Source organism: Mesoplodon densirostris, chromosome 6 (assembly GCF_025265405.1).
Source record: "Mesoplodon densirostris isolate mMesDen1 chromosome 6, mMesDen1 primary haplotype, whole genome shotgun sequence".
Classification (NCBI taxonomy): Eukaryota; Metazoa; Chordata; class Mammalia; order Artiodactyla; family Ziphiidae; genus Mesoplodon; species Mesoplodon densirostris.
Window position 1 is genome coordinate 549612 of NC_082666.1, and position 21016 is coordinate 570627.

Sequence of the window (21016 nt, forward strand, 5' to 3'; positions counted from 1 at the left end):
AATGAACAAATACCTAGAAGGATACAAAACACCAAAAATTACTCAAGAATAATTAGAAAACCTGAACACCTATAAAAAGTGAAGAGATTAAATAATCAAAAAACTTCCAACAGGGAGTTCCCTGGTGGCCTAGTGGTTAGGATTCGGGCTTTCACTACCATGGCCCATGTTCAATCCCTGGTCAGGGAACTGAGATCCCACAAGCCATGAGGCACAGCCAAAAAAGAAAAACATTTCCAACAAAGAAAAGCCCAGAGGACTTCCCTGGTGGAGCAGTGGTTAAGAATCTGTCTGCCAAGACAGGGGACATGGGTTCAAGCCCTGGGCCGGGAGGATCCCACATGCTGCGGAGCAACTAAGCCCATGCACCACAACTACTGAGCCTGCGGTCTAGAGCCCGAGAGCCACAACTACTGAGCCCGCGTGCCACAACTACTGAAGCCCACACGCCTAGAGCCCATGCTCCGCAACGAGAAGCCACAGCAATGAGGAGCCCACACACCACAACAAAGAGTAGCTCCTGCTCACCGCAACTAGAGAAAACCTGTGCGCAGCAATGAAGACCCAACGCAGCCAAAAATAATTAATTTTTTTTTTAAGAAAGTCTAAAAAAGAAAAGCCCAGAACCAAATGGCTTCACAGGTGAATTATACTAATTATTTAAAGAACAAACTCTTCACAAACGCAAAGAACAGAAGAGAAGAATACACTTCCCAACTCATTCTATGAAGCCAGTATTACTGACACCAAACACACGAAGACATCACACAAAAAAGAAAACTATGGGCCAATATAATACCCCTTATGAATACAGATGCAAAAATCCTCAACAAAATACTAGCAAACCAAATGCCACAAGATGTAAAAAGGATTCACTACCATGACAAAGTGAATTTACTGCAGAAACACAGAGTTGGTGCAACATATGAAATCATGTACTATATACCATATTAAGAAAATAAAAGAAAAAAATCGTATGATCAGCTCAAAAGATGCAGAAAAAGCATTTAACAAAATCCAATATCCCTTTCTGATAAAAACACTCAACAAATTAGGAATAGAGGGAACTACCTCAAACTGATAAAGGGCATCTATGAAAACCCAAGGCTAATATCATACTTTAATAGTGAAAGACTAAATGCTTTCTCCTAAAAATAGGAATAAGACAGGGATGACTACTTTCACCACTTCTACTCAACATTTTACTAGAGGTTCTAGTTACAGTAATTAGGCAAGAAAAAGAAATAACAGGAATCCAGTTTTGAAAGGAAGAAGTAAAACTAATTCGATTCCCAAACAACATGATCTAGTATACAGAAAATCCAAAAGAACCCACAAAAAAACTATCAGACCTAATGAACAACCTCAGCAAGGTTGCATGATACAAGATCGATATATAAAAATCAATCAGATTTCTATACACTAGCAATGAACAACCTAAAAATGAAATTAAGAAAACAATTCTGTTACAAAAACATCAAAAAGGGACTTCCCTGGTGGTCCAGTGGGTAAGACTCCACGCTCCCAATGCAGGGGGCCTGGATTCGATCTCTGGTCAGGGAACTAGATCAGTCATGCTGCAACTAAGAGTTCGCATGCCGCAACTAAGACCCAGCGCAACCAAAATAAATAAATAAATAAATAAATATTTTTTTAAAAAAGAAATTAAAGACTTAAGCAAATGGAAACACATCCTGTATTCATGGATTGGAAGACTTAAGATGGAAATATCCCAAATTGATCTACATATTCAATACAATCCCTATCAAAATCCCAGAAGGCTCTTTTGCAGATATCAACCTGTTCCTAAAATTCATAAGGAAGTACGAGAGTCCCAGATGAGCCTAAAGAGATCTTGAAAAAGAAGAACTAAGTTGGAGGCCTCACACTTGCCCATTTATTTTACTTATTACATAACTACAAAAACCAAGAGAAGGTGGTACCGGCAGAAGGACAGACATATAGCTCAATGGAATAGATCTGAGAATCAAGAAATAAACTCTCACATTTATGGTTAACTGATTTTCAACAAGGATGCCAAAACAATTCAATGGGGAAAGAACAGTCTTCAACAAATGGTGGTGGACCAACTGGAGAGCCACACACAAAAGAATGAAGTTGTGCTCTTACCTCATATCATACACAAAAAGCAACTCAAAATAAGAGTAAAGACCTAAATACTATAAAACCCTTACAAGAAAACAAATTTCATGACATACATTAGGCAATTATATGGCACCAAAAGTATGAGCAACCAAAGGAAAATTTTTTTTAAATTGGACTTATCAAAATTAAAAACTTGTGCTTACGCTCCAATAAAGATGTAAAAAAAAGAACAAAAACAAAAAAACTTGTACTTCCAAGGACACCATCAAAGAAAAATTAGAAAGTGAAAGACAACCACAGAATGGAAAAAAAAATTTTTTTGCAAATCATATACCTAGTAAGAGACTTGTGTCCAGAATACATAAAATCTCTTACAACTCAATAATAAAAAGACAACCAAATTAAAAGTGGACAAAGGATCTGAATAGACATTCCTCCAAAGAAGATACATGAATGGCTAATAAGCTCATAAGAAGATACTCAACATCACTAATCATCATCAATGCAAAATAAAACCACAATGAGATACCACATCACACTCACTAGGATGGCTACTACCTAAAAGACAGACAATAAGGAGTGTGGGCAAGGATGCTGAAAAGCTGGAACTCTCACACACTGCTGGTGGGTGTAAAATAGTCACCTGCAGAATAGTCTGATAATTACTCAATCAGTAGTTACCCTATGACCCAGCAATCCCAACACTAGGTATACACCCAAGAGAAGTGAGCAGAGGTCCACCAGACAAAAACTTGCACTCAAATATTCACAGCAGCATTATTCATAATACCCAAAAAGTGGAATCAACCCAAAAGTCCATCTACCGAAGAACAGAAACAAAATGTGCTATATCCACACAACAAAATGTTATTTGGCCATAAAAAGGAATATGCTGATACATCCTGCAACATGGATGCCCCTTGAAAACACTATGTTACATGAAAGAAGATGATCACAAAAGGCATTTATTGTATGATTCCATTTATATGAAACATCCAAAATAGGCAAATCCATGAAGACAGAAAGTAGATCAGTGATTGCCAAGGGCTGGGGGGAGGGAAGAATAGGGAATGACTGCTTATGGGTATGGGGTTTCTTTTCAGGGTGACAGAAATGTTCTGGAATTAGACAGTGGTGATGGCTGCAAAACTCAGGAAAAAGTACTAAATAGTACACTTTAAAAATGTGAAGTTTATGATATATGAATTACATCTCAAGTTTTAAAAAAAATCATATACTCCTAGACTGATACTGGCATTTGGCAATACTTATCAGTGTGAAGACATTTTCAGAGATACAGAAAACTGTATCAAAGATCAGCATCAACAGATGAACATTTCCAATAGATTTTGATGACAAGGAACCAACTCTAAACCCAAATTTAAGTAAAATATCCTTCCAAAACTTCCATTCTTCTGATTAGTAGATCTGTATTACCAAGAAGGGGGAGAAAAGCAGTCAATTATTATTATATTTTTACTTTTGTCAATAAAAAATTATGAAATTATCCTTAATTTTGCTTCTTGGTGCACAAAGCCTAAAATATTTACTCTCTGACCTTTGCCACCTCTGGAACAAATGACGCCTGGAGCTGACCTGAGCATGTCTGTGCCTGTTTCAACGAATGGAACCACCATCCACTCTGTCATTCAAGCGGAACCCAGCATCCGGCCCAGGCCTGGTCGCCAGGAACCATCCTCACCCCTGCCTCATCCGCCACATCAAACTGGCCACCACAGGGAAGGGGCATCACCCATCTCCTCGAGGACTGCTTCCTCCACTGCTGTTGCTCTACAATCCATTCCTTACACAGCAGCCAGAAAGACCTTCCTAACATGCACACCTGGCCACGCCACTCCCATCCCTAAAGCTCTCCCACTGCCCTTAGGATAAGGGCAAGAATCCCAAGCTTGGCTTCTAACCGCTGGACCAGCTACCTCAGCTGGCTCCTTGCCCCACGTTGCACTACACCCTAGGAGGATGATAAAAGAAACATCCACAAAGCACTTAAATAAGTGGTCTCAAAACATTAATACTGGGGCTTCCCTGGTGGCGCAGTGGTTGAGAGTCCGCCTGCCGATGCAGGGGACACGGGTTCGTGCCCTGGTCCAGGAAGATCCCACATGCCGTGGAGCGGCTGGGCCCGTGAGTCATGGCCACTGAGCCTGAGCATCCAGAGCCTGTGCTCCACAGCGGGAGAGGCCACAACAGTGAGAGGCCCCTGTTCGGCAAAAAAAAACACAAAAAAACATTAATACTCATAATTGTTCACACTGCATAAGGCTTATTCACACACACCATCTCGTCTGACTCTCAAAATCACCAACCAAGCAGGGCAGGCTAACCTTCCCTGGCGGGGCTGGGGTTGCGGTCAGCAGGACTCCCCTCCCCACCAGCAGCGGCTCTATGCTCTGCACCCCATCACAGAGACTCAGGCTTCGTCCTGGTGACTCAACTTCTCTGCATTTTCCAGAATTAGGGTGGAGGGTTGATTCTTCACACTGACATCTATGATGTACCCTCTGTGATTTCTTCGTGACCTAGAACGCCCCTCCACAGCACCTTCCCATGTGTGCCTGGGCAGAAGTGGCTCTAACACTCATCAGCCATGATGGAAAGTCACCGAACATCTAGAGAGCATGACAATGCCTGCCACATACAGGTGATGCTGAAGTTATGTCACATACAGAAGACAGGAAGACTGGGGGTTTCCTAAGGCCCCCAGTAAGCCACACACCGTCACACGCAAGAATCAGCTGTGAGTGTCCATCCACCTGCTCTCAGCAATGGCAGACAGACTGGCCACCTGTGTTCTCGCACCACTTCCTCCACGTTCTCCGCTGTTTCCCTCTCCTTCGCTGGCTTCCCCTGGGGTCCCGTGGCATGATCTTGGGGGCCTCGGCTCCACAGCCCTCTTCAGCACCAGGTGCAGGCCCGGCCTCTCTTCTAGACTCTGTGGACCCACCTTCTCCCTGTTTGACGATCACCTCTGAAAGTCTACCATCTCAAGAAATGACAACTGCATTCTCGAGGGTGCTCAATTCTTTCACGCCCCTCCCCTTCTGCCCTTCCTTCAAACACACATGGACAGTCTGACCTATTCTTAGCACCTCAGCTGTTCCCACCCTCGCCCAGGCTCCACCGCTCACCAGCATACCTCAATGCCTTCTGGCCGTGCCCCTCCACCCCTCCACCCGAGTCCCTCCAGAGGCTGCCCACCCACCTGAAGTACAAGGCCTCACCGGGCCCGCCCTCCTCACTCCGTCTCTCCGTCCTCCATGTCTCCCCTCGGCCACGGTGCCCCAGCCTCCTCCAAAGAACAGGTGACTCGCCTCCAGCCTGAGGCTCACCTGTAAGGCTGACGGAAGGCCTGCTTGACGGTAAACAAATGAACCAGGTACAGTGCTCACAGTCCACCCACCTCAGGGAAGGGGAGCGCTCTGCAAGTGGAAGGGCCCTGCTGCCCTGAAAGTGCCAAGCTACCCATTCATCGTCTCCATTGGAACTAACAGACGGCAGCGTTTCTTGCAAAGTGGTAATAATCCTGGATATGGTACAAGAACACAGAAGAAAGAGCAAACACAAAAGCAATATTCCAGGAAAGAATACATGTGACAACCCACAAGGGCAATTTGTTGATTCCCTCAACACATTCTGAAACAGTTCACACATGTTCCAGAATATCAGGATCTAAAAGTTCTGATCCTGATCTTAAAACCATGCTTAAAAGTTCTGGGACTTCCCTGGTGGTCCAGTGGTTAAGACTCCGTGCTCCCAATGCAGGGGGCCCGGGTTCGATCCCTGGTCAAGGAACTAGATCCCGCATGCATGCCACAATTAAGACCCGGCACAGCCAAACAAATAAATAAATATTTTTTTTTAAAAAAGTTCTACTTCCATTGTAGCAACCAAAAGAGTTTGCGCTCATTGACTAATTGCTCGTAAATTAAAATGAATCAAAACAAGGCAATCCTTAAAATAAACTGAAGCAGCCAAGGCCTAGCAAATGAAGTTTCTGTCACTTTTGAACAGTCTTATCACAATACTGCCACAGAGTATTTTATTTTCACACACCAGACAGGTAATAGTCCATGGCTACAAATTCCATCCTAAGACACAAGGCCGGGTAGATGGACTGGGTCCCGATGCCCAGTCAGCCTACGTCCATCCGTGGACAGAGTAGGCCCTGCCTTCCTCTGGGCAGTGGGAGAGAGCAGGTGAGCTCCTCCCTCACTCCCGTGTCCCACTGGGACCCCAGCACCAGAGCACAGGGACCGCCTGGGTGGGCCCACCAGCATCCACCACACTTCCAGGGAAGGGGAGCCCCTCGCACCACTGACTGGAGGCAGCCTCAGTCCTGGCCCTCAAGGACCTCAGAGACCCTGGTTCTCTGCCCAGCAAACATATGAATGCTTTCAGGTCCTGCCCAAACAGCACCTCCCAGCAAAATCCTCGTTCACCCCAGCATCCAGCACCTCTGGACAGCGGGATGACGCACACGATCCCTGCTGCTGACCCTTCTGGAACACCTGCCGGGCTGCTCCACCCTGGGGTGCCAGTGCGCACAGGTAGTGCCACAGAGATCTGAACCAGGAAGGGGAGGCCACCCCAAATCTCAGTTCAACATGCTGAGTGCTGACTGACAAAACCCAAAGCAAGGACCGCACACCTGAGGGAGAGAAGTCTCAACCTGAGACCAGGGAGGAGTCGGTCTATACGGCGGCACAAACAGAACAGGAGGGCAGAGTGGCCACGAGGGTGGCATTATACTCACAAAGGACTTTCCGACCAGGTCTCTGAACACACCCCAGGGGCGCTGCCGTCCTGGTTCCCCACACACGGACAGTGAAGGCCGAGCACCCGAGGCAGTGCGACGGTGTCTCTACAGTCACAGCGGTGTCCGTCGCCAGGCTGGGGTCTTTGAGAGCGAGACCCGGGCCATCTTCCTACAGCAGGCGCTCAGCGGAAGCTTCTCTGTCCCAGAAGGGAGGAGGGAGGGGGGACAGAGGCAGGAAGGAGCCTGGAGCCCACCCGTTTCCTTTATGCATACAAACTTTATAGAGCAAAAGTATATGACCTGAAACAACAGAAACTAGAAACATAAAGGGTAAGAATGAAGGATAAACCTGTATCTCGACCACAAGAAGTACCAGGCACTGCTTTGCACAATGATCAAACAGTTCACAGCAGACAGGCCAAAGCACGGAGACAGAAACTCGACGAGAGAAAAGACAAAGAAGGAGCAGGGGTTACACGCTCCGCACAGAGCTGCCTCAAATGTCCCAGGACCACACTGTGCACGGGAAACCCAGCGGAGCCCAGCACCTGCGGGCGACCTGCCTGTCCCACATGCTGGGTGGCACGCACGCACACACAGGACGGATCGTGCCTCCCCGTTTCGTCCCGGTTTGCAGGTAAGACAGTTTATGGGTAGGAAACCTGAATTTACATGCTTCTCCACCTTCAAAGAGGTTTTACTGTTTTGCTATCCTTTGGTCTGAACTTCACACTGCCCGGCTAAAGGCACAGGCAGAACTCCACATCACCTCCTTTTCCTCCTCTGTGAAATGGAGAAAGTGGGACGGTAACCCTATCTGATAGGGTGGTTGTTGGGATTAAGTGAAAAACCCCACATAAGTCACTTAGTACTTACCTCGTAATACACACTAGAAAAAAATCACTAGACATTATCATGATTATTGACCTGCTGGGTCCCAACAAGAGCCTTTTTAAAAAGGTAAAAGTGCATCCACGTGAATAAATGGACCCTTGCAGGGGCCAATGGCAGCGTCCACCCGACCAGACAGGACTCATTTCCAGAAAACAGCAACTCCATTCACTGACGGCACTTGGGACGGGCTCCCGAGCGGCCCCCCATTCAGTGTGTCCCCCAAGCAAGAGTCCACTGCTGAAAGTTCCAACACCACAGCCCCACACTGTAAACTGTCTCACAACAAAGCACCGCGGCCGCATCAGCAGGGGTTCCGCCAGTGCTGCACACGCTGCCTCCTCACCCCAGCCCTACCTGCCCGGCCAGCCCCCCTCCTGGAGGCACCCCAATGCCCGGTGGGCTTCTCCCATGGCTCCCTCTCTGCCAGTGCGTCCTTCAACCCGAACACTGTGCCATGCACATCGCAGGATACCAAACGACGTGTGTGAAAGAAAAGACTGGAGGAGGAGGAGGAGGGCACGATCATCTAAATACCTGCTCTGAGCCAGGCACCCGGCGTGTGTTGTCACCACGAGCCCACGCGACAGGGAGAGGACTACAGGGAGCTACAAGATGTGCCGAAGGTCAAGGTGAGGCTGGCAGGTGAATGCTGACTGTCTGGCAAGCAGTCCACAGTCTCAACACGACACCTGGTCTCACTCCTACAGCGAACAACCACGATGATGTCCAGGTGTGGGCTGTGAGACACACCATCCACCTACCCCTTCCCCACTGTATCCCGTTACATGGGCAGGGAAAACAGCCTGCACAGGGGGACTGAACACACAGCTTCAACCCTAAAGAAAACGTCACAGGACTTCAACTATTTAGTGACCTTCTACCTGTCATCAAGGCTGACAGCAGGGACTTCCCTGGTGGTCCAGTGGGTAAGACTCCGCCTTCTAATGCAGGGAGCACAGGTTCGATCCCTGGTTGGGGAACTAGATCCTGCATGCCGCAACTATGAGTCCGCATGCCGCAACTAAGGAGTCCACATGCCGCAACTAAGATGCAACGCAGCCTAAATAGATAAATAAGAATATTCCTTGTTTAAAAAAAAAATGCTGACAACAGAAGATAGTAAGGATTTACTACAGAAAAAGTCTATTCTAGAGCCTCACATCTGTGGTTTTTTCTCATTTATGGCAAAAGTAACACTGAAGTACAGTGGGTAAAGGATGGTCTTTTTAATAGATGACGCTGGTTCAAGTGCACATCCATATGAAAGAAGATGAATCCTGATCCCTACACCTCACGTTTTACACACAGAAAACGATCCCAGAAACTGCAAACTATACCCAAAGGAAGCAGAAAAAATAATATAGAGTGGAAATTTTAAAATAGAGAATAGAAAAACAGAGACTGGGAATTCCCTGGCGGTCCAGTGGTTAAGACTCTGCGCTTCCACTACACGGGGCACAGGTTCAGTCCCTGGTCAGGGAACTAAGATCCCGTATGCTGTGCAGCACGGCAGCTCCCCCCCACAACCTAAAAAAAGAAAGAATAAAGAAAAACAGAAACTGTCAACAAAACCAAAAGTTGATTCTTTGAAGAGATAACAAAATTGACAAAACTCTAGCTAAACTGACTAAGGAAAAAAAAAAAGACATTGAAAGAAGGTAAAGCAGACCTAAACAGATGAAAAAACACCCTGTGTTCATGGACTGTTAGACTAAATATAATTATGACGATAGTGCTCCCCAAAGTGAATCACAAAATCAAGGCAATCCCTATCAAAATCCTAGACGGCTTTCTGCAGCTATGGACATGCTAATCCTAAAATTCATATGGAATTGCAAGGGACCCAGAAGAGCAAGAACAAAGTTGGTAAACCCATACTTCCCAAGCTATAGTATTCAAGATCGTGTGGTACTGACATAAGGACAGACATATAAACCAATGTACTAGAACTAAGAGTCCAGAAACGAGTCCTGACATTTATGGTCAATTGATTTACAACATAGGTGTCCAGACAAGCCAGTGGAGGAAAGAACAGCCTTTCAACCAGTGGTTCTAGGACAACTAGATCTCCACTTGCAAAGAATAAAGTTAGACCCCCTACCTCAGACCATACACAAATTTAAGTCAAATGGATCACAGCCCAAAATATAAGAGTTAAAACTATAAAACTCAGAGGAAAACACAGTGGTAACTTCATAACAATGGATTTGGCAAGGGACTGTTAGATATGACACCAAAAACACAAAGAAGAAAATAGATAAACTGTACTTCATCAAAATTAAAAACATTTAAAAAAAATTAAAAACATTTGGCGCTTCAAAGAACACTATCACGAAAGTGAAAGGACAACCTACAGAATGGGAAAAAATATTTCCTAATCATATGTCGATAAGGGATTTGTATCTACAATCTTCAATATACAAAAAATGTTTACAACTTACCACCGAAACAATCCAACTGAAATGGGCCAAGGATTTCTATAGACATTTCTGTAAAGAAGATACACAAATGGCCAATAAGCACATAAAAAATGCTCAACATCATTAGCCATTAGGGGAAATCCAAATCAAAAGCACAGTGAGATACCACACCACATCCAACAGAATGGCTATAATCTAAAAGACAGTTAATAACAAGTGTTGGCAAGAATTTGGAGAAACTGGAATCCTCATACACTGCTGATAGGAATGTCAAATGCTAAAGCTGCTACGGAAAACAGTTTGGCAGTTCCTTACCACAGAGTTAACACATGCCCAGCAAATCTACTCCTAGGTACACACCCAAGAGAAATGAAAACGTTATGTCTATCTATACAAACACTGTTCATGAATGTTCATAGCACTATTAGTCATCATAGCCAAAAAAACGAAGCAACTGATAAATGTATAAATAAAACACAGTACCTTCATACAATGGAATATCATTCACCCACATAAAGGAATAAAATACCCCCCCAGCAGGAAAAAAAAAAAAAGTTTACGTAGGCACATCCCAAAAGTGTGTAAACAAAATAATCAAAAAGCATACTGGTGCTTAACATCAACAGTCAACAGGAAAATGCAAATTAAACCACAATAAGACACACTACACACCTACCAGAATGGCTAAAAAGAAAAAGACAAACAATACCAGTGTTAGCAAGGATTTAGAGCAACTGGCGCTTCCCTACACTTGTACTTTGGTACAACCACCTTGGATACGCATGCACATTCCATGTCTCAACACCCCCACTGCTAGGCATATACCCACAAAAACATGCACCTATGTTCACCAAAAGACACATATAAGAAGGTTCACATCACCTTATCTGAATACCCCAAAACTTGAAACAACTCAAACGTCCATGCATAGGACAATGAATAATGAAACTGTGCTATATCCAGACAATGGAATATCATACAGTAATGAGAATGAACAAACTACCACAGTACACAGCAACGCAGATGAATCCTAGAGACAAAATGTTGATCAAAAGAAGGCAAACGTAAGTACACCCTGCATGATGTCCTTTATACAAAGTTCAGAATCAGGCAAAATGAATCAAGGTAACAGAAGTCAGAATAGCAGTGACCTTTGGGCAAGTACACAGCAGACTGCAAGGGGCCAGGGGGGCTTCTGTGGTTCTGGTAATGTTCCCTGCTTGATCTAGGGTCTAGAAACATATATGACACTACACACATAATATGTGCATGTTTCTGTAAGTATGTCATATATTAATACAATTTCCAAAAAAACAGTCTTCATGCTTTGGTTACATGTCTTATTGCTATTGAATCTGGTAAAGATATGGTGACAGATACTACAGAACCATAATGACAGATTCGAGCAGACCATTTCTACAAGAGAAGGAAACAGAAGGGTAGACTGAGCCAGAGGTGGGGGAACTCCTGACCATTCACTGGCCCATATGACAACTGGCATTTTGTTTCACCCTAGTGTTCAAGGAGTTCACAGAACACAGGCAAACAGCAAGGATGAGGAAGTAACCAAGACTCTCTAAGCTTAAATGCCAGCCTTGGAATCTGATGGAGAGGAGAGGACCTAGACTCCAAGGAGAGAAATCATCTTAACAACCAGCTTAGCAAACCATTTTCAAACTACACAGGACAGAGAGCTCTCTGGCCTTTCTTAGGCTAGCATTTATTAGGAGGCTACTGGGTGTCAGTCCCTCGATCAATAGTATCAAGAATCTATACCTCCTGCCCATATGAGTTGTACTTCATGTCACTAAACAGTTTTTCTTTGTATAAGTATTCCAGCTAACGAATAAAGATTTCCATTTTGCAACCCCTAATGAGTTAACGATTCTGAGCAATGAATATCGATGACTGTTAATATCACAAAGCAAGATTTACTGTGCCTGATAAAAAACTTAATACCAGTTATGACATATTCTTGCTAAAATTTTTTAAAAGACAAACCTATTATACATCTGATGGAGCCCCCAGCCCAGAGCTGTCTAACAGAAACATAATGTGAGCCACGTATGTAATTTTTAATTTTCTAGTAACCACATTTAAAACAGGAATTAGATGGACTTTCCTGGTGGTCCAGTGGTTACGACTCCACCTTCTTTTTTTTTTTTTTTGCTGTACGTGGGCCTCTCACTGTTGTGGCCTCTCCCGTTGCGGAGCACAGGCTCTGGACGCGCAGGCCCAGCGGCCATGGCTCACAGGCCCAGCCGCTCCGCAGCATGTGGGATCCTCCCGGACCAGGGCACGAACCCGTGTCCCCTGCATCAGCAGGCAGACTCTCAACCACTGCGCCACCAGGGAAGCCCACGACTCCACCTTCTAATGCAGGGGGCACGCGTGTGATCCGTACTTGGGAAACTATGATCCCACATGCCATGCCGTGTTGCAAAACAAAAATTAGAAGCACAAATTACTTTTAATAAATGTTATTTAACCTAATACATCCAAAATATATATTTCAACAATATTTTTTAAAGTATTAACATGATACTTCACATTCTCTCTTTCACACTAAGTCTTGCAAATTCGGCATGTATTCTGCACTTACAGCACATCTCAATTCACACTAACCACATCTGGACTGCTGAAGAGCCACATGTAGCGAGTGGATATCATACTGGAAAGCAGTAGCTCTAGATCTTAAATATGAATGGCAGGAAGTAGAGGACAAAGGAACATGTTAAACAACATGGTAAGAATGTCAGCAGCGAAATCAAGGTTATGGGAAACTTTGGGACACATAAACCATTAGCTTCAAAACTTAATTACAGGGACTTCCCTAGTGGCACAGTGGTTAAGAATCCACCTGCCAATGCAGGGGACACAGGTTCGAGCCCTGGTCCAGGAAAATCCCACATGCTGCGGAGCAACTGAGCCCTCGCACCACAACTACTGAGCCTGCGCTCTAGAGCCTGCGCACCACAACTACTGAAGCCCACGCACCTAGAGCCTGTGCTCTGCAACAAGAGAAACCACAGCAATGAGAAGCCCGCGCACTGCAACGAACAGTAGCCCCCGCTCGCCGCAACTAGAGAAAGCCTGCGCACAGCAACGAAGAGCAAACGCAGCCAAAAAATTAATTAATTTAAAAAACTTAATTGCAGGACTTCCCTGGTGGTCCAGTGCGCAAGACTCAGCACTCCCAATGCAGGGGGCCCAGGTTCGATCCCTGGTCGGGGAACTAGATCCTGCATGCCGCAACTAAAAAGTCCACATGCCACAACGAAGATCCCTCGTGCCACAATTAAGACCTGGTGCAGCCAAATAAATAAATATTTTTTTAGAAAAACCTTAATTGCAAGAGAAAAATAAAGACATGGAAACCAATATACTGAGAATTAAGAGATACCTATCAAGGGCAATGAACAGACCATATTTTGAAATGAAATGAAAAACCTGAACAGTGGCTGAATATTTATTGACTGAAATACGGATATTAACTGAAATACAGATGAAATATATCGAAGAACTGCTTCAAGACATTTGAGGATGGATTGGGGAGCGGCCATGAGGAGACAACTGTTGACATCGGGGGACAGGAACACGGGGCTCATTCTACCACCACATCTACTTCTGAGAAGGTATGAAAAAGTTCCACAATAAAAATTCTGAAATATCTACATATGCATCTGTCTGTATACGCTCAATCATTATAATACTGGTAGCCTGCCAAACGGAGAATTGAGTGGTTAGAGGACAAAGAGGCAGATGTTTCAGTTTATAATTTTATACTTTTTGAATTTTGAACCATGTAACTAACTCATCTACTCAAGATAAATTTAAACACACATGCCTTGACTCAATCCACCACAGGGCCCAAGCCTACTCAGTGGTCTCCCTGCTTCCATCATCTTTTTAAAATGTGAATCCTTAAAATAATCCCTCACTGACTGTCTATACTGCTCAGGAGACCATCAACTTGTTACCACAGCGACAAGGCCCTCAATGACCCGACCCCACCTGTCCAGCTTCAGCTCGTGCCCCTTCTGACCCATAATTCCACCGTGTACCAAAGGCTTCAGTGTCACAACCCATAACCAAGGAAGCTGGGACATCTATAAAACAAACACCACGTGGCTACTGAAAATGTTAAAAGACACAGAAGCACGTGAGATGATCCGTGAAAGAAGAGTGCAGACAGCACGCACTCACTGATTACAGCCGATTTTAAGTACGAACGTGCACACTCAGTTCAGAAACAAACAGATGACAAATATTTGGCATTCTTAGGTTTCTAGGTTTCAATTTTCTACATTTTCTAAAATGCCTGATTTCTTTTTGAAATGTACAACTATACCTTGCACTTCCATTTCATGTCTTATCTCCTTTAGGACCTGGACTAACTTATTTTCCTCAAGCGGCCTTTCCCAACACAAGTCTGCCTGCATCAATTAGCGCAACAGCACGGGCCTTTTCTTGTTTACTTTGAACTGATACCATCTCAGTTCCCGCTTGGTAATATTTGCTCTATCACACTCTTTAAATTTTGTGAAATCAGAGACCAATCTCGTAAACTTGCATATCCTCTTACACAGTATCTAGAATAGCACCTCATAAAGAGAAGGGGCTCAACAGTGCTTATAGACTGTTTGGAAAGAGCATTTTAAATATACTCTCATCAGAACTTACAAACCTATTAAAAGTGGGATGCAGAAAGCAGTCCAAAAACTTTTTTTTTTTTTTTTTTTTTTTGCGGTACGCGGGCCTCTCACTGTTGTGGCCTCCCCCGTTGCGGAGCACAGGCTCCGGACGCGCAGGCTCCGGACGCGCAGGCTCAGCGGCCATGGCTCACGGGCCCAGCCGCTCCGCGGCATATGGGATCCTCCCAGACCGGGGCACGAACCCGTATCCCCTGCATCGGCAGGCGGACTCTCAACCACTTGCGCCACCAGGGAGGCCCCAAAAACTTTTCCAAAGTAAAATATCAACTGACAGTGATGTTACGGGGAAAGTGACTTCTGACTTCTTATCTAGAAAGACACCACTTCAAAGGAAATGCCACCTTTGAAGAGTTAAAGGAACCACTTCAGGGACTTCCCTGGTGGTCCACTGGTTAAGACTCCGCGCTCCCGATGCAGGGGGCCCGGGTTCGATCCCTAGTCGGGGAACTAGATCCCACATGCCACAACTAAAAGAGCCCACATGCCGCAACGAAGATCCTACGTGCTACAACTGAGACCCGGTGCAGCCAAATAAATAAATAAATATTTTTTTAAAAAAAACAAACAAAAACACTTCATCTTTTGTGTTTTAAAATCCAAAACCACTGAAGACTTTTTTGTTTTTGTTTTGTTTTAATAAATGAAAATACTAGAAGTTAAATAAAAGCGGGACAGTAAGTGGGAGAACTTCTCAACTCTGGAACTCATGCCCTTTGTACCACGCTGCGGTAGGCCAAAATAACTGGGCTCCAATCACCATTCCCTATGTGATTTGTTGAGCAAGCAATGTAAACTGAAACCAAACTGCCCACCTACCGTAACATAACGGCATCCATCAAACATGCTAAGTCCCATGAAATAGCAAATAACATAAAGTTCCTAAAGGGAAGAGCCCAAAATATGGTTCCCATAAGCTAAATTATCTTCAAAGACAAACTCAGTAAAATGTGGTCAAACATACAAAACCGTTTTGTGATATGGCAGTAAGCGGGGGCTCTGGCCCCCACTGCGGCACGGACCACGTGTCGGACCTCCAACAACTAAGCTACCCACAGATGTCCTTTTGGGCATCAGGGCTGAGGTACATTTACTGCCCTTGCTAACCTGTTATGACTCCAGAACCTTCCCTGGTTATGATCCAGAACCACATACTACATAGTAAGATCTGAGATGGGCAGCCCTTTCCACAGGATAGCTGTGCTTTCAGTGTGGGTGAAAATCTGCTTCTCAAGATTTATAGCAAATGCTTCTGATTTCTGGATGCAGAAAAGACTTTCCACTCCCTTCTCTTATCAAAAGATCAACAAAAGACAAGAACAGGAAAGAGAAACATGCACTCCACCTAGGAAACATTTCAAACCCCTACACAAAACATGAATAGGAAGACGGAGGCTGGAGGAAACCTTGATCACTCCACAGAGCAGAGGAAGGGGAAACCTAACAAGGTAGTCACTGCTGAGGATCAGGCTGACTGGCCCCACAAAACCATGGAAAGTCTCTAAAGCCGGAGGTGATGCCTGAAGCTGAAAAGGGATGTGGTGTAAAACTCCAAGTAAGGAATGTTGGACTCTCAGGTCCCCGGGCCCCTCCTGCACACTCAGACAAGCACTCTTCTATAGCCACAAGCTACCAGAATGTACCACACTTGGGGAGAGCAGCACGAAGAAAGACAGGAGTCGGCACCTCACTGAAAGCAAGGGAATTAGGCAAAGGCTACCCAGTGAACCCTGGGAAGACCCTCTCCTTCCCCCTGCCCTTTAACCTAGCTCCAACATCCATCCCACAAGGCAGAGACTGAAGGCTCCCTTTCCAAGGAAACCGAACCAGAGAACAGTAACATTTGGAGGAGAGCCACTAAAAAAAAAAAAACATTAGTCATGACCCTCCAGTGAAAGCAACAAGTAAACAAGCCCCCCAATACACTCAGCTTCCCATTTTTAGCCCATGCGCCACAACTACTGAGCCTGCACTCTAGAGCCCTCAAGCCACAACTACTGAGCCCACGTGCCACAACTACTGAAGCCTGTGCACCTAAAGCCTGTGCTCTGCAACAAGAGAAGCCACCCCAATGAGAAGCCCGCGCACCGCAACGAAGAGTAGCCCCCGCTCACCTCAATTAGAGAAAGCCCGCGCACAGCAATGAAGACCCAACGCAGCCAATAAATAAATAAATAAATAAAATAAGTTTATTAAAAACAAAAACAAATAAAGGAATTGGAAAAAAAGAACACAGAGAAAATAGTAGAGAACAAACTATCTCAAATACATAACACAAAAACTCCCTATAAACAAAAGGACATCAATCCCCAGATTTCAGGGCTACTTAGTACCCTGTATGATAAATGAAAAAAGGCTACAGCTAAGGCCTATGAAAATTAGGAAAATCAAGGATGCAAGAATCCTAAAAGTTTGATGTGGGAATAATGCTTACTAAGGATTAAGAATCAAACTGGGGAATTCCCTGGCGGTCCAGTGGTTAGGACTCTGCACTCTCACTGCCGAGGGCCCGGGTTCAATTCCTGGTTGGGGAACTAAAATCCCACAAGCCGTGCGGTGTGGCCAAAAAAAAAAAAAAAAAAAAAAATCAAACTGGACTTCAACAGCAACAACAAATACTAGAAGATACTGGATCAATAACTTCAAAATTACTTGCAACCTGGAATGCCAAGCCCAGCCAAACTTATGCTTTAAGTGCGGTGGTAAAATAAAAACATTTTCAGACATGCAAGTTCAAAAAGTCTGCCTCCCGACAAACTACTGGGAAGCTACTGGACACTGAGTTCCACCACCATGAGTGAATGAACACACAGAGTGGAGCATTAGAGGCAGGGAAGGGGCCAGAATCTCCAGGATGGGAACGTGCACAGGCCCAGAAAACAAGCATCCCGTCTGGGCTGGGGTGCCTGAGGAGCACTGTGGAACCAGCTGGTGAGCTGACAGGGCTGAGTGGTAAAAACTTAAATTGAGAAACATTTTACAGAATGAAAGGTGCGGGAACATTATTCCGAGGTTCAAGGGGAACCGGGCCAATGAAAAATAAAGCAATTACTAACTCAAGGGAAGTAAAAAAGTCTGCCCAAGAAAAGAAATCCAATTGTGGTTTACCATCCAGCTCAGCACGGCACAAAAATGACCTGAACAGACTGACGAAGATTCTGATATAGATTTAACCACAACTGTGAGTTACCTACATGAGAGACAGAGTATGAGAGAACTGAAATCGTCATCTACCATTAGTGGAAGCCAACAGATAACGCCTAAAATTGGTCAATGAAGGCGTGACAACACAAGCGTGTTATTTAGAAACATGGGGCAAAGGCTAAGAGTGGCTGCGGCCTCTCCTGAAAAGCAGGAGAGGACGGCAGCTTCTTTACTGCCTTTTAGCACTATGTGACTCTCTAAACTCTGTGCATGTGCATGCATTATATTAAGAAACACAAAACAAGGTTAAAGAAAGAGACACGTAGTAGCCACCCTGCTAGAAAAGCACAGAATTTGCCTGGGAAGGCCCTCCCGCTGAAAGCTAACCTCTTGCTAGGTCAAAAGCCTTAGGTGACCCTGAACATACATTAAACCCCAGGAGCCCCCACTTACTAGTCCACAAAACAGGGGATGCATTTCATTACCTCAGCAGTTCTTTTCAGTGTGAAAAAGTGGTGACCTCTTTCTAGGTCAAGGCAAAGAAGAAAAAGTAAATATACAGTCAGATAAATTTCAAGTGTCCACTTTCTGGTTTAATCATCTGGCAACTGGGAAACCCTGACCCAGGAACCATTTTGCCGATTTGGTGGCAAGATGACCTCATGCCTACCCACTGTCCAGGAGGCCCCTCACCTAACGTGCCCCTCCATAATAAACACTTAGGATCACGAATCTAAGCCCAGAGTTTTCATTAGCTTAAAGTGACCGCCACAGACACAGCTCAACAGTCTCTGGAGGCAGACCACCTGCATCCATCTTCTCCACCACAAGCTCCGTAGCCCGGGGCCACACTGTGCCTGTTTTCCTCCTGTGCAAATGGGGATATAACAGTACCCCCCTCAAAAGATCGCTGTCAGGCTTTAATGAGTGAATTCACGCAGCTAACGCAGCGCTGGACACAGTAAGGGCTTAGTAAACAGAAGCTGTCATTGCTGTTGGCGCAGTCAAGCCCTCTATTCAAGGCTGCCTGTGGAAGCAGAGACATCTGGGGCGATTTGTTCATCAATAATTCATTAAAAACCTACTATGTGCCAGACACCAAACAACTGCTAATCCTGTAACTGGCTAGGCCAAGTCATTCAATCGCTTCCAAGTCTTGTTTCCCGCATCTGCTAAACAGAAAATAACAGTACCTGCTGCACAGAGCAGAGAAAGCTAAAAGAGAAGACTTACCTAAAGGGCTTGCAGTGCCCGGGACCCGGAAGTTGCTCAATTAAACGATATCATAATCACTACACATCTTCTCTCCTACAAGTGACTTGGGGTTATCTAATTCACCTTTTCTGTTTTTCTGAGCCTAATACACTCCTTGAGTGTTGAAGGTGCGAATAAACAGTCCTTGCGTTGAATTTAGGAACTTCCCTGCACCTTCCCAGTTTACCTACATCCACAGCCCCCAAAACTGCAAGAGAAAATTAAAGAAATGTTAAAAGATTGTGCATTACCTGGATAAAAAGTATACTACGTCTACACACCAGGTTATTGCAAAAGGGCCTTAACACACACCTTAGCTTTCTGATCTTTACAAGTCCCCGCAGTTATTACACATGGAGTAATTTCACAGAAAAACTGCTAGATCATCACTTTTTTCCAAACTGGTCCCTCGTGTCAGCCCGGAGAGCGCACTGTTTCTGCACTTCCCCGGGCACACCGCCTCCCGCCTGCTTTTCCCGTCTGCGGGAAGCTAGTGGCCCATCTCACAAGAGTTTGCTTTCTCTGCTGCTACAAGCAAGGGAAAAACTATCCTTGAGGACGAGCAAAGGGGAGGCCAGGAACAGTAACAAAAGCATGGGAACTTTTTACATCCAAAGCCCGCGTGAGCGGTTTGCCTGCAAATCAACCGAAGTCGTGCATTCCTGCTCCTGACAGCCACCGGGGCCGGCAGCATTGTCCGGGGAGAAGCGCGCCGGCCCGGCCAACTTTTCCTTCAAGACCGAGCCATCCTCTTCGGAACAAAGTGAAAGGTCAGCGGGCGCAAGAGCGGCGCCGGGAGCGCACAGCCTCGCCTCGCTCGCGCCGCCAACTTGGCCGGCTCGCCCCACTTTCCCTTTTGTCCTCCGCCCCTTCCGCGGGGCTCCCGGCCGCGGCCCGGGGGCGGGGGGCGGGGGGCGCCGGCGGGGCAGGCGGGCGTGCGGGCGGGGCGGGCGGCGGCTCTCCTCGCCCGCGCCCCCGCCTCGCCCGCGCCTCGCCCGCGCCTTCACCTCGCCCGCCAGCCCGCACAAAGCGCGCCCCGCGCAGCGCGGCCCGGACGCCCGGCCACCTCGGCCCGGCCTCGGCCTGAAGCGCGGCGGCGGCGGCGAGGAGGCGCCGGCCAGCCCGCCCCCCGCCCGCTCGCGCCCCCGCCCGCGCGCCCGGCCCGCCCGGCCCGCCGGCCCGCGCCCGCCCCCGCCCCCACGCCCGCGCCCGTGCCCGCGCCCGCCGCCGGCCCGCTCCTCACCTCAGCATCGGCGGCGGCCATGGCCCGGGCCCGCAGCGTGGCCCCGCCCCGCCCGCGCGCCATCGCCCCGCCCGCGCCTCGCGGCCCAGGGCGGGGCGGGGCCGGTCGCGAGCGTCTGCGCCTGCGCCCGCCCCCGCGCCTGCGCGCTTCAGCCCGAGAGCGGCGTCCGCGGCGCGGGCCTGCCCCGGCCGGAACCGGAGTGCGACGGCCGGCCGCGGGGGTGGAGCCGGGCGCAGCGGCCTTCCGGGGTCGGCGCGGCGCCGGGCGTCGTCCTCCCGTAGTCCTCCAGTTAGCACTATATTCTCTCACTCTGCGTAGGCACTGTAGCGGACCGGCCGGGGTGGGGAAGGACCCCTGACCTCTAACCCCGGACACACATCGATTCCGTCTGCCTTCACAGAAGGCGGACTTGGACTTGCGTCCTAGGGCGGTGCCCGGGTGGGGCTTGTTCCCGGTTGGGAGGGGT

The 21016-nt window shown here is 46.6% G+C and overlaps 1 protein-coding gene across 8 annotated transcripts in view; it reads right to left on the reverse strand.

Annotated features, from left to right (window-relative positions):
• EHMT1 (euchromatic histone lysine methyltransferase 1) overlaps positions 1-20614 on the reverse strand; it is a 145800-nt gene extending 125186 nt beyond the window's left edge. For 4 of the 8 annotated variants that reach the window (XM_060101874.1, XM_060101873.1, XM_060101872.1 and 1 more), the window contains exon 1: positions 20551-20614. In XM_060101874.1, the coding sequence (XP_059957857.1) occupies positions 20551-20613 (63 nt within the window). In that variant the 5' untranslated portion in view covers position 20614. Of the gene's footprint in view, positions 1-10218; positions 10267-19286; positions 19449-20550 lie in introns of those variants that run through there. The other 4 variants (XM_060101876.1, XM_060101879.1, XM_060101877.1 and 1 more) reach the window with 4 other exon arrangements.
• Between the last annotated feature and the right edge of the window lie 402 nt (positions 20615-21016).